Source organism: Rhinopithecus roxellana, chromosome 15 (genome assembly GCF_007565055.1).
Source record: "Rhinopithecus roxellana isolate Shanxi Qingling chromosome 15, ASM756505v1, whole genome shotgun sequence".
NCBI classification, from domain to species: domain Eukaryota; kingdom Metazoa; phylum Chordata; class Mammalia; order Primates; family Cercopithecidae; genus Rhinopithecus; species Rhinopithecus roxellana.
This window is the reverse complement of record NC_044563.1, coordinates 15,260,491-15,274,688: the sequence shown is the minus strand read 5'-3', so window position 1 is coordinate 15,274,688 and position 14,198 is coordinate 15,260,491. Positions and strand designations below refer to the sequence as shown.

At 55.3% G+C, this 14,198-nt stretch overlaps 1 protein-coding gene across 1 annotated transcript in view; it reads left to right on the top strand.

Annotated features, from left to right (window-relative positions):
* The first annotated feature begins 205 nt into the window (after positions 1-205).
* ALX4 (ALX homeobox 4) overlaps positions 206-14,198 on the top strand; it is a 49,625-nt gene continuing 35,632 nt past the window's right edge. The window contains exon 1 of the mRNA XM_010378051.2: positions 206-736. Coding sequence (XP_010376353.1) covers positions 277-736 — 460 coding nt within the window. The 5' untranslated portion in view covers positions 206-276. The remainder of the gene's footprint in view (positions 737-14,198) is intronic.

Sequence of the window (14,198 nt, the reverse complement as noted above, 5' to 3'; positions counted from 1 at the left end):
CTTTCCCTCGGCTAGCTGTGGGGAGGGAGGAAAAAGAGAGAGGGAGAGAGAGAGGAAGAGAGAAGGGGGGAGGGAGGGGAAGAGAGAGAGAAGAGAGAGAGAGAAAGAAGAGGGGAGAGAGAGAGGCAGGCGTGGAGGGGAGGAGGGAGAGCGAGCAGGCCGGGCGCGGAGTGCACAGCCACAGCCTCCTCGCCTCCCCAAACTCCCAGCCAAGGCGCGCGGTGGCGTCCTCGCGCCCTCGCTCGCGCCCCCGCCCGCCGCCCGCGCAAGCCAGGCATGAATGCTGAGACTTGCGTCTCTTACTGCGAGTCGCCGGCTGCTGCCATGGACGCCTACTACAGCCCGGTGTCGCAGAGTCGGGAGGGCTCGTCGCCTTTTAGGGCATTTCCCGGAGGCGACAAGTTCGGCACAACTTTCCTGTCGGCCGCCGCCAAAGCACAGGGATTCGGGGACGCCAAGAACAGGGCCCGTTACAGCGCTGGGCAGCAGGACCTAGCGACACCCCTGGAGAGTGGCGCCGGGGCGCGGGGCTCCTTTAACAAGTTCCAGCCCCAGCCGTCGACCCCGCAGCCCCAGCCGCCGCCGCAGCCCCAGCAGCAGCAACCGCAGCCCCAACCGCCCGCGCAACCGCATCTTTACTTGCAGCGAGGCGCCTGCAAGACGCCCCCGGACGGCAGCCTCAAACTCCAGGAAGGCAGCAGTGGCCACAACGCGGCCTTGCAGATTCCCTGCTACGGTGAGTGCACGTGCGGGTCACCTGGGGCTGGGGACCACGGTGTGCTTGGCTTCCGCATCGCTTGAAACTGGTAGCTTGCGGGAGGTATGAGTTGCCGGGCTGGGGGTGGGCTGGGGGCAGCCGCGGGTGACTCCGGTCAGTAAACGGGATCGATCGCTGCGAGGAAGCCAAGGGATCTGTTCTGTCTCCTTCATGTCCGCCGGCCTAGGCACGGAACGTTTCGGCTGTTAAACTCGACCTGGAGTTTGTTTTTCCCGGTCCCTTCAGCTTTCCCCCAAACTGCTCGCTTTGCGCTGCTTGCTGGGCGGGATTTGAAGCGGATGCTTCTTACCGGCCCAGGGTGTGCGGCGGTCAGGAGTCTCCGCGCGGCGCAAAGGAGTCTCCGCGCAGCTCTCTGGCTCGGGGCCGCGGGGCTGCCGGGCCGCGGGGCTGCCGGGCCGCGGGGCCGCGGGGCTGCGGGACTGCGGGACTGCAGAGGCCTCGCTCCTCGCGGGCTGGGAGGCTCCTCTGGCGGCGCCGCCGCAGGTGAGAACGCCGCAGGTGTGGAGCCCGGCAGGAAGCCCAGAGCGTGGTTGGCCCAAAGCTTATGGGAAATCCAGGCGCACTGGCGCGACACAGTGCGGAGTCAGAGACCGTGGGGTCCCAGGAGAAACTGGGGTCTGGCAAGACCAGAGTCCTGGGACCCTGAGCACTACTGGCGGTGGGGATGCGGGCAGGCCAGTTCCCCGGGAGCTTCTCCCTCGGCGATTCTTGGAGGCGGCAGGCCTCAGAACAATGGTTTAGGACGGAGTAGCAGGGGAGACAGGAAGTCTCGGGTGGGCCAGGGCTGTAGCAAAAGAGAAGGGTCTGGGTCCTGATTTGAGCCCACGGGGAACCCGAGGGAGCTGGCCTATATGACCTCCAAGCCCCCTTGAACGCAGCCACAGGAGGCAGGCCTGGGCCCCCAGAGCACAGCCACCATTGCCGGGGAGAGAGACACTCAAGGACGGTCTCTAGCCAGAGCAGCTCGGTAGCCCAGGCCTTCTCTTCTTCCACAGAATCGGGGTTCCTGAACCCCAATGCGCAAGGGGGAGCAACGACGCAGAAAGAGAAAAACCTTCTCTGAGCCGGGAGCCCTGAGCACATACTCTCCCAGAGGCCTTGGCCTTCAGGCCCGGCCCTGGTGAGATGAGTTGGGGGCAGGGAATTTGCCCTGATCCAGGCTGATGAAGAGGCATTAGGCCTGGGGACAGAGGCTGGGACACGGCAGAGGCCTTGGTGGCTGGAATAACCTTGAGAAAACAGTCCATGGCAGATGTTTTCTCGTATTCAGGTTCCTTCTTTCACAGGCACAGAACTAGTTCATAGATAGCTGCTGACAAACATTCAGTCATACGCTTGTCTACAGATGCACTCACACACACATACACACGCATCTTCTTTAGGAGCTGATGTGGTCATACCCCAAGAACACATGCCCATGTGGCCTTGAATGAGCCACATACTCCCAAACCCAAAGGACAGAACTGAGAGAAGATTTAGAAAGCTTCAGTGGCCCTTCCCCACTTCCTCCACCTTCCTCTTCACCTCCAGTTGGAATGAGATCAGGCATTCAGATCACAGACCCCCAAAGCTCCACAGGCAGACACCCACAGCTCCACACGCAGACACACACAACTCCGCACGCCCACACAGCTCCACACACAGACACCCACAGCTCCAAACGCAGACACACACAGCTCCACACGCACACACAGCTCCACACACAGACACCCATAGCTCCACACGCAGACACACACAACTCCACACGCACACACAGCTCCACACACGTACGCACACAGCTTCACACACGTACACACACAGCTTCACACACGGACACACACAGCTCCACACGCAGACATACACACACCTCTCATGCAAGTGCTCCTTCACCGTGCTAGGCTGGCAGAGAATCTCAGCCCTGTCCATACCAGCTGGCCTTCCCAGCCCAGGGACGCAGGCCCCAGCTCATCCTTGTCATTCAGGACTATTAGGTGAGGGCAGATCGCAGACTAGGGGACCCATGGAGGTTCATCCTGCATAGCCAGGGGGCTCATGTTTTCTCTCCACTGCATTGAAATGTCATATTTTAACGAAAATTACCAGTGAGACCTCTGAAGAGGCTGAGATATCAGGCAAGAAGAGAGCCTAAGGAGCTCCCTACCTCTTGGTTAAATGCGTTCAAGTCCAGAGGGAAGGCAGAGAAGGCTGGCCTCCCCTGAACCTTCTCTCTGTGCCCTGCTGGGTCCCCACAGCCAGCCTGGCCTTTCCTTTATTTGCACTAGCCTTTGGAGCTGAGGGAAAGAGCCAGCCACTTGACCCAGTACTGCCCCTAACCTGTGGCAGTGTAACCTGACAGCAAACACCTTCCCAAACCCTGATTTCCTCATCTGCATCCTGGGGTGATAACAGAAAGGCCTTGCTGGGTCATAAATGTGCCTCTGCAGAGACAGCGAGAGGCAAGAGCTCCCCCCTCCTACCCCCCCCAACCCCTGCCCACATTTCCATCCCTGTCTATCTCCCCGCTGTTGGGAACTTAAGAGCACCCAATTCTGAGGATAGGGCAAGCCCCTGCCACTGCTCTGGTCATAAACTGCAGGCTGGGTCCAAAGGCAGCCTCTAACCACTGGCAGGACCCCACTCCATGCTGCCTAAGATGGAGGCTCTGCTCGGGGCAAAGCCACAAACAATACACAGCAAGTCACTGCTCTTTTCCTTCTCTCAGCAGTTGAGTCTCCCCAACCAGGAGATGTCTGGTTCTTCTAGGAAAGGGATTAGGCACGTTAGGTCTCAGATGAAGAAACTGAGGCTCCAAAAGGTGAGGCTCTGCCCTTTACAGAGGTAGCCAGGAGGAGGGCCTCTGGAGTGGGATCCCTACCCTGCCAGCAAGCAGGGAAACTGAGGCATGCACTCACAACAATTCTCTCCCACAGTTGTGAAAGTGTATATACTCAAAAGGGGAGAGATGGAGTTCAGGGAAAAATCCTTAGACTTTCCCAGGAGCATGGGGAAAGTCGGAGGCAGGGGCAGCCTTGGTACCAGTACCGGGGCTGGCTGATTCCAGTCTTCAGGCAGGCAGCTGAGACCTGGCAACCATTCCCAGCCCTGGAGGTCGGGACAAAAGCTGATCGTTCACGTGTGTAACTACACCTAACAAAATGATAAAGCTCGGAGGCCTCCCTCTGGACCTCAGCTTCGGGGCCCACTCCTGGCAGAGTCAAACTACCCCTCCTCAAAGAAGGTGCCCCGGGCAGCTGCGCCAGGTCCAAGCCGAGGGAATGCGGGGCGGGGAAGCCGCCTCTAGTCTCTGCTGGCCAAGTCTGGTCTGGGTTGCGAAAAGAGTTGGTGAGAGAAACCCTTCTGGGCTGCAGGCGTCCCTGCCCCAACTTGGGCCTTCCTTTCCCCAAATGTGCTAAAAGAACCGTGATTAAGGCGGCTCCGCCGTGTCCTTTGGGTGCGGAGACCGCGGTTTTACGAAAGAGCCCCCACCGAGCCCTCTTCTGCTGCAACCCAAGGCCTCACCAGTCTACCCCCAGACTCTGGGTCCGCTCTTTGGCCTCCTGAATTCCTTGCCCGAGCCCAGGGTGGGCCGCCTGGGCCCCAGGAGACATGTCAGGTTGGAGACCCGACGTTTCTCAGCGACGCAAGAGCCTCCTTGTACTCAGGGCAGGGACTCCAGCGCCTCGCCCCCAAATTCCGGATCCGACCCCCGGAGCCGCAGCCGGCGCGTGCCGCTCCTAGTCTACCAGTCCCGAGACGCGGGGCCGCTGCGGGAAGCTGCCCCGTTTCCCCCTTCCCTTTCGCTTTCGATTCGGTGCAGACAGGTTTCTGTTGAAAGCAGATTGCTGCCTCTCCATCCACCCACCCTCAAAAGCAGCGCTCTCAGCACCAAGGTCTGGGGAGGCGCGGGCCAGGCTGAAGCCCCTGGGGTGCCGCCTAGGGGTCCAGTCCCGATTTTTCGAATTAGACGCAGTGGTTAAATACCAGCGGGTATTTATTTCCCCTGCACAGATACAATCCATGCACCACGAAATGTGTAAATTCTGCCAGGGTCCTATTTGAATTTAGTTAGAGAACTGGGGTGTGTTTTGTATATGAGAGACCTACCCGAAGAAGGCAGAAAGGAAAACCCGACAGAAGCAGCAACAGCCAGTGGGTGGCTGTGGGGTGATCGCGGGAAAACTCGAGCCTGGGACTGAAGCCTGCTCGAGAAGGGGCGACTGTTGTTTAATTTTGGAGGGAGGGATGGCGAAGGAAGATGCTTTTAATTTGTTACTTTGTTAATTTCCATAGCCGGCAGCCTGCTTCACCAGTCTGGTCCAAACACATACGTTCTTAAATAGAAAAACAGAGGGCCTGGATTAAAACTCAATATTTTAAGTCAATCGACTTGTACAATCTTGCACAATCTTTTCTGTATTATACTTTACGTACAGTGAAGTGCTTAGCTCTGAGGAGGAAAGTTGGAAGAATTGTTATGTATGTGTACACTGTTAGGACGACCATCTGGATAAAGAAACAGACCATCTAAGTGTTTCATTAAACCTTGTAAAACGTTAAAGCAAAAACTTTTTTTGTAAGTTGTTTTAAGAAAATTTCAGAAGATACTTCGGAGCACCGGGGACCCCATTTTGTTTCTGACAGCAGTGTTTCTTGAGTAGGGTGACACTTTCACCCGGACATTTGCAGTCCCGATTCTAATGCGAAGTTCCAAGCAGCTGCCCCAGGAACCTCGCCGCGAAAACTGGGCTAAGCCGGAGTCACCAAGCCTTGAGCCGCACGCACTGCGATGCCGGCCCGCAGTAGGAAAAGAGATTAAAACGCCCTACAGAAAATCTCGGCGAAGTCCCTGAGGCCCCCGAGGACTCTGGTTTCTAAGATCAGCTGGGTGCACTTTCTCCGGGACGTCCCTTCTTCTTGGTCTCAGCCCCTTCCTACCCGCAGCCGCGCGCAGCTTTGTTTTGGTGGCAAACTGAAATAAGAAATGGAAATATATTGGCCTTTGCTGCTGCCAGGGATGAGAGGTGGTTGACGTCTGGCGCGTTTGTCCGGGCTTCGGGCTTCTCTGCAGACCCCTAGACTGGGGTGCCCGAGGTCAGGAGAGGAGGGGGATAGTTGCCCGGAGTTCACGCGGCTCTGAGGCCTTGGGATGGCTCATGGGGGGTGCGCTGCCTCGGTGCGCCTCTAGCCGCGAAGGTAGGCGAGGTGGGTGGTATGGGAGTGTATGCTGGAGAGAAGAGAGAACGCTTGACCAGAGAGAACTTCCTGCCCCGGGAGCCTCAGTGTCCTTAGCCCCCCAAACCCCTGCTCAGGAAGCTGAAGGACCTAGGCCCAGGCAACGGTTTGGGGTGGGGCGGTAAGAGCACTGTCCTGCACCCGGACGTCCCCTGCCAGGCGCCACCTGGCCATGTGCGCCCGCAGCGCAGGGTTCTCCAGCCGTCGGCACACGTCCTCACCGAGGTGACAGTTATCGGAGTGAGAAACCAACACTGCGAGGACCCGGCTACGTGATGATGCAGTCCGGGGGATTTCGAGTGGAAGCCGACCGTCCTGCGGTGCCACTAGACAAGTGAGAAGCAGCCCTTCCAAGCAGGGCCCTTTGCTGGAAAGAGGAGGCACCTCTCTCCAGCCTGTGAGCCCTCCCAGCTGCAGCCAGGGTCTTCTCTAACATCAGTTACCTGCGGCCTCCAGGGAGCTGCCTCCAGAGGTGCAGCCCGGCACACCTCTCCTCTGCAGATACACAAACGGGCGACACCCCCATCTCCTTCAAGATGCTCCTTTTTCACCCAGTACAGGGGTGCGGAATAAACCTGGGGCAACAACTTGCGTGCTGCCTGGAAGCAGGTCCTTCAGAAAGGATGACAAAAATTTAGTGATGCGGCAGAAGCTTCCACTGTGTCCAGGAAGGGACAGCGGCCTCCCACCAGTTGCGTGGGCCCTGCCCCGGCACCCACCCCCAGCACATTTTGTCACCTTAGCAACGGCCGGCCGGCTTCTCCACCTGACTCCAACCCGCACCAGCCAGCGCCGAGGAGAGGGAGGAATGGAAGGACGTTGTGGCTCAGCAGTGAGGAAGAGCCACGCAGAGGCAAGGCTCCGAGGAGCCAAGGCTGGGGTGTGTAGGGTGGCATGCTGGGCTGCGGGCCGGTTCAGATTTGGACTCCAGAGGCAGTTGAAAGGGTCACCCTGGCGCTTGGCGGCTCCCAGGGTGCCCTTTTGGCGAGGATGGGGTCACTGGGAGATACCGGCGGGGTAAGAGGCGCCATCGGCTGCCGAGTACCTGTCTTTCCGGGTGAAGGCGCGGCTTGTACTGAGGACCGCTTGGTCATGGCTGCTGGGCACCGACGCGCGTGCACATTGGGGGCAGAGAGGGAGCCAGTGCTCGCTTCACCGGATTCTTAAAGCAGCTTCTTTAAGAGTGGATTTTCATTCTGAACTGGAGGTCCCCGAGCATGGACGTTGGCCCTACGCACCTCTTAGAGGGACAGGACCTGGTGACCCAGGTCAGAGCAGAACAACTGGCTCTCCAGGGCTCTGAAGGGCACAACCCAGGCTGGAAAGCTGTGGGAGGTTTGGACCACGACACTGATGTCTAGCGTGGCACACATGGGGACCGGGGCCCACAGTCCGGGTGTAGATCACCCCAGCCTCCACCTTTGCATTCTCTACTCCTGCATGGCCTTAGAGAAGTCCGTTCTGCTCTGGGGTCTGAATTTTAATTGTATGAAATGCAGGAATGTTGACAATTTCCAAAGACCCTCTTGGAGTTTCTGTGCTGGTAGCAGTCTGGGCCCACCTTTACCCCCTTTGTCTTCCCTCCTCACCCCCACACGCATTTTTGTCCAGGAGAAATTGGGGTAAGGAGGTGGAAGAGGCTTCCCTGGAGGCTGACACAGGTCCTGAGTGGGGAGCCATCCCAGGACACAAAGCCAGCTGGAGGTCCTGCAGGGCCGTGGTGGAATGCAGGTTCTGAGCTCAGGACTGGGATGTAAATGGAGGGGGTAAGCGACTGTCTTTGTGTCCACACATGACCAGGCTCAAGCTAAGGCCCTGGGCGCATGGTCCCTGTGTCCACTCATCTTCCCTATCCCAGTATTTATGGAGCACCTTCCCTGGACGGACCTTCTCCCAGAAGATAGAACATGCCAAGCCCCTGCCTCCTGTGTTACAACTTATGTCCTTCTAAGTGCGTTGTACAGTTGGGCTTAACAAATGTTCGCTGGCTGGAAGAATGAATGAAGAACTGGTGTCTCCTGCAGTGTTACACCTGCATGGTTAAGTGCACCCAGGAGCACCTTTGGCTGTGTGAGGGCCGGCTTAGGTATTTGTGTGAGCGTGTGCATGGCGTGAATGTGAGCCGCGTGTGCCGCGCCCATTCTCTCTGGGTCCGCATCCTGTGGTCTGAGTGTTTCAGGGTGAGGCCGAGGGTTTGTGTGTAGTCCAGTGAAAGGCATGCCTGTCCTCCGGTACTTGTGTCTATGTACCCCAGTGTGTGAGCCTCAGGTGTGCAAGGGTGAGTACCCATGTGCACAGCTCTGGAGCTTCTCTGAGTCTGTGGGTGGTGCAGCCTCTGCCTCCATAGGTGCCCCTAGGGAGACAGTGACTAAGCGCCCTTTCATCATGGCCTGTGGCCTTCCTGTCCCTGGTCATGGCTCCCAGGAGCAGCTGACTCAGTGAGTGGCAGGCAGAATCTCCCTGTGGCAAGTCCCCGGGTGGGGTCCAACCACCCCCAGCGACATCCTAAGGCCCTCGAATGTGGCCCATCCAGCCCACCCACACTGCGGCAAGGCCTTCTGACAAGCCACTAACTCTGGAATGTACCCTCTGTCCCATGTGGCTCACTGCGGAAGAGACAAGATCTTGGCACTGTCTTTACGCACACTGCTGACCCCATTTAGCACATGAGCAAACTGAGGCCTAAGGGGAAATGGACCCCCACAGCCAGGTTAGTAGGAGGGCGGGAACTCACTGAGTTCTCCTCCTTCCACTACGATGGGTGGAAAGGCAGAAAGTGTTGGGGAATCAGATCCACTCACCTGCTCTCTTGTTGGATGTGGCTCCTGCATTAAGTCCAGTAAGTTGCACTCTCTCTGTGCATCAAATAGGGCAGATGCTTGCAGTTCTGCCTCAGTCAGAAGTAAAGCAAACCCCACCGTGAGCTCCTGGGCATTAGGGGACAGCAGGAGAGCACCCATGGAATCCCTGGTGGGCCTGCAGGGACCTGACTCTAATGCAGCCACACCAGGCTGGGACTCCTCCTCTCTGCCCAGCTCCCCAAGCTGAGTTTTCTTTTCCTAAGTTCGTGAAAACCACAAGCCAGGGTCAGCTGAGGCCAGATGACCAACTCCTCCCACTGTGCAGGACCATCCACCAGGCCCTGAGGGCCTTTGGTTACATCCAGGAACCTGGTACCTCCCCTGACTCTGCAGCACACACACAATGGGTCATGGTGACTTGGTGGGGGGCCCACCCAAGGTTGGAAGAGATGGCAGTCATCGCCTGGCCCACATGTCTTATTTCACAGACAAGGGGACTGAGATCCTGATTCCATTTATGCATGGCTCACCAAACTTTGCCTGTCACTATGCCAGGCCTTGTAGGGGATTCCGGGAAGCTCTGGATGCAGCCCCTGCCTTCAGGTCCAGAGGAAGAGACAGACAAGTGACCTTGAAATTCCAGTTCAGTGGGATGGGTGCTGAGATGGGGAAAGCCCTGACTCAGGCTCTGAGGAGAAGGTCAGGCTGGCTTGCCCTGGGGTGTGCAGGCGCCACCAGGGTTTGGGAGCTTACTGGAAGCCACTTAAGGGGAGGGTTCAGGAAAGTTGAGGGAAGCTGGGATTTGTCCAGGCCAATGAGTCTTCTCTAGTGGCTGGAAATCCTGAGGCTTCTTCTCTCTTGACTTTCTCCTTTTCTGTCACCATGCTTTCTCTGTAGATCAATAGGTCTTAGTTTTCTATGGAAACAGCCATGTATAACAGCCCCCTTACCTCTCTAGTGCCACTCCATTTCTCCATGTGTTGAATGGCACTTTCGCCCTGTCCCACCTGTGAGGGGAGTGTGAGGAGGATGTGATGATGGAGAGAGGTAATGCGCCTGCTCTGTACATCCTGCACCGCCAGGTTTTCTTCCCCACCCCTCACACTGTACCCTTTGAGGGTGCTGGGATATTGCAAATGATAGTGGTGGGGTTCTGATCAGGTTTCAGAGTAGGGATGTAGGGTTTGGGGTCCTCTGGATGTGTCAGCCTTCCCGATGTCTCTACGTGGCCACAAGGATTCATTCACACCTGGTTCACATCCCAGCATGGAGCTGGGACAACCCCAGCTCCATGGCCTCTGACTTCAAGGAGGGAGCTCACTTTCAAATGGGGAAGACAAACATGCACATAGCTCTACTGCACGGCTCCCCTATTGTGGCCTCTACCTCCGCATCTCTGAACCTTCTTCATGGGACTTGGTGGTTTCAGAGGCCTTGGGGTTCTGTGATATTCACCAAGAGAGACGGATGGGCCCTCCAGAATCCTCCAGATGCCTCAGGACCCCACACTCTTCCCCATTCATTGTGCCAGGAAAGGGGGAAAGCTGGTCCAGTCTGCCAAAGGGTAAGAGTCTGGGATACCGGGCCTGGCTCCTGGTCTGAGTTTTCCCATCTGCAGGACAGAGACAATAATGGGTTTTGAGGCAAAGAAGACTTAGAGTTGGCTGCTGCCACAGAAGCACGTGACAGCCCAGAACGACTGAGCGTCCCTTCCTGTGTGCCAGGCAGTACGCCAGTGCTGCTTATGTATTATTTCACTTAACTGCCATCACAATCTTATGAGATTGGTAGTATTACCATCCCCATTTCATAGATGAAAACTGAGGTTCATGGAAAATAAGTAACTCATCCACAGTGAGACAGCCAGGAAGGAAGAGTGAAGTCTTGCTGGCCGAGGGCTCCAAGAAACCTGAAAGGCATCCTGTTCTAGAATGAACCTGATTAGACTTGAGATCACCCTAAATCTGTCCCAGATGATGTGGAGATGAAAGACAGGGTCTTACAAACATGGCCCCCAGGGCAGGGCACGGTGGCTTAAGCCTGTAATCCTAGCACTTTGGGAGGCCAAGACAGGTGGATCACGAGGTCAGGAGATCGAGACCATCCTGGCTAACACAGTGAAACCCCGTCTGTGCTAAAAATACAAAATATCAGCTGGGTGTGGTGGTGGGCGCCTATAGTCCCAGCTACTCGGGAGGCTGAGGCAGGAGAATGGCGTGAACCCAGAAGGCGGAGCTCGCAGTGAGCTGAGATCGTGCCACTGCACTCCAGCCTGGGTGACAGAGCAAGAGTCTACCTCAAAAAAAAAAAATAAAAAATAAAAAATATAAAAAATAAACCCTTAACCCCCAAAGCATTCTTCTCAGCTTCACATCCAGGGATACAGAAGACAAATGGTGTCAAGAGTAAGTTTCAGCACCTGCCAGGTTGAAGTTCTACACGGACTCTGTGACCTTGGGCACAGCTTCCTCACCTGTACCAGGTGAAAACAGGGTCCCAGGCATGGCATAGGGCCTCATAGCTGGTATGAGGAATGACTGCATGAGTTTCCAGAGGTTTCAGGAACATGACAGAACCTCTGATTTAGGTAGGGTGGAGCTGTGAAGCATCTGCTGGGAACAGTGGGGAAATAACACCTGCCCTCTAGGAAACATGAGACCGCAGGAGACTTCGTCTGTCTTGTTTCAAACTTTCCCCAGAACCTGGAACTAGTCTATATAGTAGATGCTCAATAAATGTCTGTTGCTGAGTGAATGAATGAGTGGATCTTATGGGAGGGGAACATGCTAGGAAGTCTGTAAATCTTTCCACTCTCTCTTCGTTCATCGTTCCTTTGAATTGAGGCCTGGGGTGAGAGCCTGCTTTGTCGTTCTCTTGCATTCTGGTAGAAAATGATTGATTTTTTTTTTTTGCAGGGTTTCCTGTGGGGTATAGGAGCAGGGAGGCTCTGGGGAGCTCTAATTAGCACAAGCCTTGGTCCTCTCCAACTCTAGCAGTCGGAGGAGCACCCCTTTTCCTCACTGCTCTTCTTTTGGGTCTCACCCCACAGGCCACAGGCCTGCAGTCTGACTGCCACATCCCCCGGGGTTGGCTCTAGTCAAGTGGTTTTCTCCCTTTGTCCCCAAATCTTCTCCTCAGGTCTCCCCCATTCCCTACGGTGAGTTCCGTGTCCTTCCCGCTGGCACCTCCATTCCTGCCGCCTGCCCAGCGGGCTGCCTGAGAGCTGCTGAAGCTCCTCCCTTAGTCCCCCGTTCACTCATCCTCCATCCTGGGATTCTGAGACTCACCTGCAAGGGATGCAGCCCTCTGTTCTGGCCAGGATGCCATCTGACCTCACCTGGGTTCCCAGCAGGGCATCCGGCTCCAAGGCCTGGGCTCTTCCCAGCACACCCGTGATTCCTTCCACCCGCCCCAACCCAGCATTTGCAATCTGAGGGCACTTGAACATCCATGATCCCCTGAGTCTCACCAAAGGCCTATGTGGAGGAATTGAATCTCCATTTTACAGATGGAAGTCAAAGCTCAAAGAGGTGGAACAGCTCAGAAGGAACGCACGGAGGAGTGTGCGCCTGGAAAAAGCTCCTCCTCGCATCTAACAGATCCTTCAGCCTGGCACTTCTGTGTCAGGCAGGGACCAGAGTGTTTGGCAGTGAAGGAACTGGCTCCTACCCTCAGAGAGCCCATAGCCTGGTTAGAATGTGCTACATGCCATGGGAATCCCCAGGGAAGGTGAATGGCCTGGGGCTTCCTGAGCATGGACATTTGAAGTGGACCTTGAAGGTTGAATAGGAGCTCACCAGCTGAAGGAGCTGAAAGAGGCCCTCTAGACTCAGGAAACAGCATGAACTAAGCCTTTGGGTAAGGGAAGAACATGAAGCGAGTGTGTGGAGTACACGGGCATGATGGATGCCAGTGAGGTGGGTGAGGAATGGCAGGAGCACGGCCGAAGACAACCTTTTATTTTATTTTATTTTATTTTATATTTTATTTTTTGAGACAAAGTCTCACTCGGTCACCCAGGCTGGAGTGCCATGGTGCAATCTTGGCTCACTGCAACCTCTGCTTCCCAGGCTTAAGCGATTCTCCTGCCTCAGCCTCCCAAGTAGCTGGGATTACAGGCACCCACCACCACGCCCGGCTACTTTTTGTGTTTTTGGTAAAGATGGGGTTTTGCCATGTTGGCCAGGCTGGTCTTGAACTCCTGACCTCAGGTGATTCACCCGCCTCAGCCTCCCAAAGTGCTGGAATTACAGGTGTGAGCCACCGTGCCCGGCCGTAGGTACCTCTTATAAGTGGAATCAGACAGTATTTCTCCTTTGGTGTCTGGCCATTTGTGTATCTTCTTTGAAGTGTATTCAAGTACTTTGCCCATTGTTGAATGGGGTTGTTTGTTTCCTTGTTCTTGAGTCATAGGAATTCTGGATATTAATTTCTTTTCAGATATATGATTTGCAAATATTTCTTCTCGTTCTATGGGTTGTCCTTTCACTCCCTGGATACTGTCCTTTGATGCACAAAAGTTTTACATTTTGATGAAGAAGCACAATTTTTCAACTTCTTCTTTTGTTGTTTGTGCTTTTGGTGTCACATCCAAGAAATCATCAATAACTCCAGTGTCATGAAGATTTTCCCCTATGTCTTCTAAGAGCTTTGTAGTTTAGCTCTTAGGTTTAGGTCTTTGATGCACTTTAATTTTGAATATGACATAACATAAGGCTCCAACTTCATTCTTCCTTGTGGGGATATCCACTTTTCCCAGCACCATTTGTAGAAAAGATGGCCCTTTTCTCACCAACTGGTCTCGGGACCTTTGTTGAAAATCAGTAGAGCATATATTTGAGAGTTTACATCTGGTCTCTATTCTGTTGCATTTGTCTGTCTGTCTGGCCCCTGAATGACCTTCTGATGTGAAGTCCAGGGAAGGTGAATGGACTGGGGCTTCCTGAGCATGGACATTTGAAGTGGACCTTGAAGGTTGAATAGGAGCTCACCAGCTGAAGGAGCTGAAAGAGGCCCTCTAGACTCAGGAAACAGCATGAACTAAGCCTTTGGGTAAGGGAAGAACATGAAGCGAGTGTGTACAAGGACCCTCGTAGGCCATCCGTTCATCTCCTTGCCTGCAGGCCAGTGACTGACAGGTCACGGAAATTGAGCTCAGGGACAAATTTGTTTTCCAGGACCTAGAGCTGGTGAGAAGGGGTGGAGGGCAGAGCCACAGGCGAGGACTCTGGAGCCACAGTTTTGGCCCTGGCTAGGCCCCTGGCTATTTGGGGGCCCCTCTGCCCCTTCAGTTGACCATCCCATGAGGACGTGTGGCCTTTGAGGAAATTCTCATGTGCTCTGAGGGTCTATACACCCACCTCCTGAGATGCTCAAATCTGGGACCACTTCCTTTATTAAGATGATTC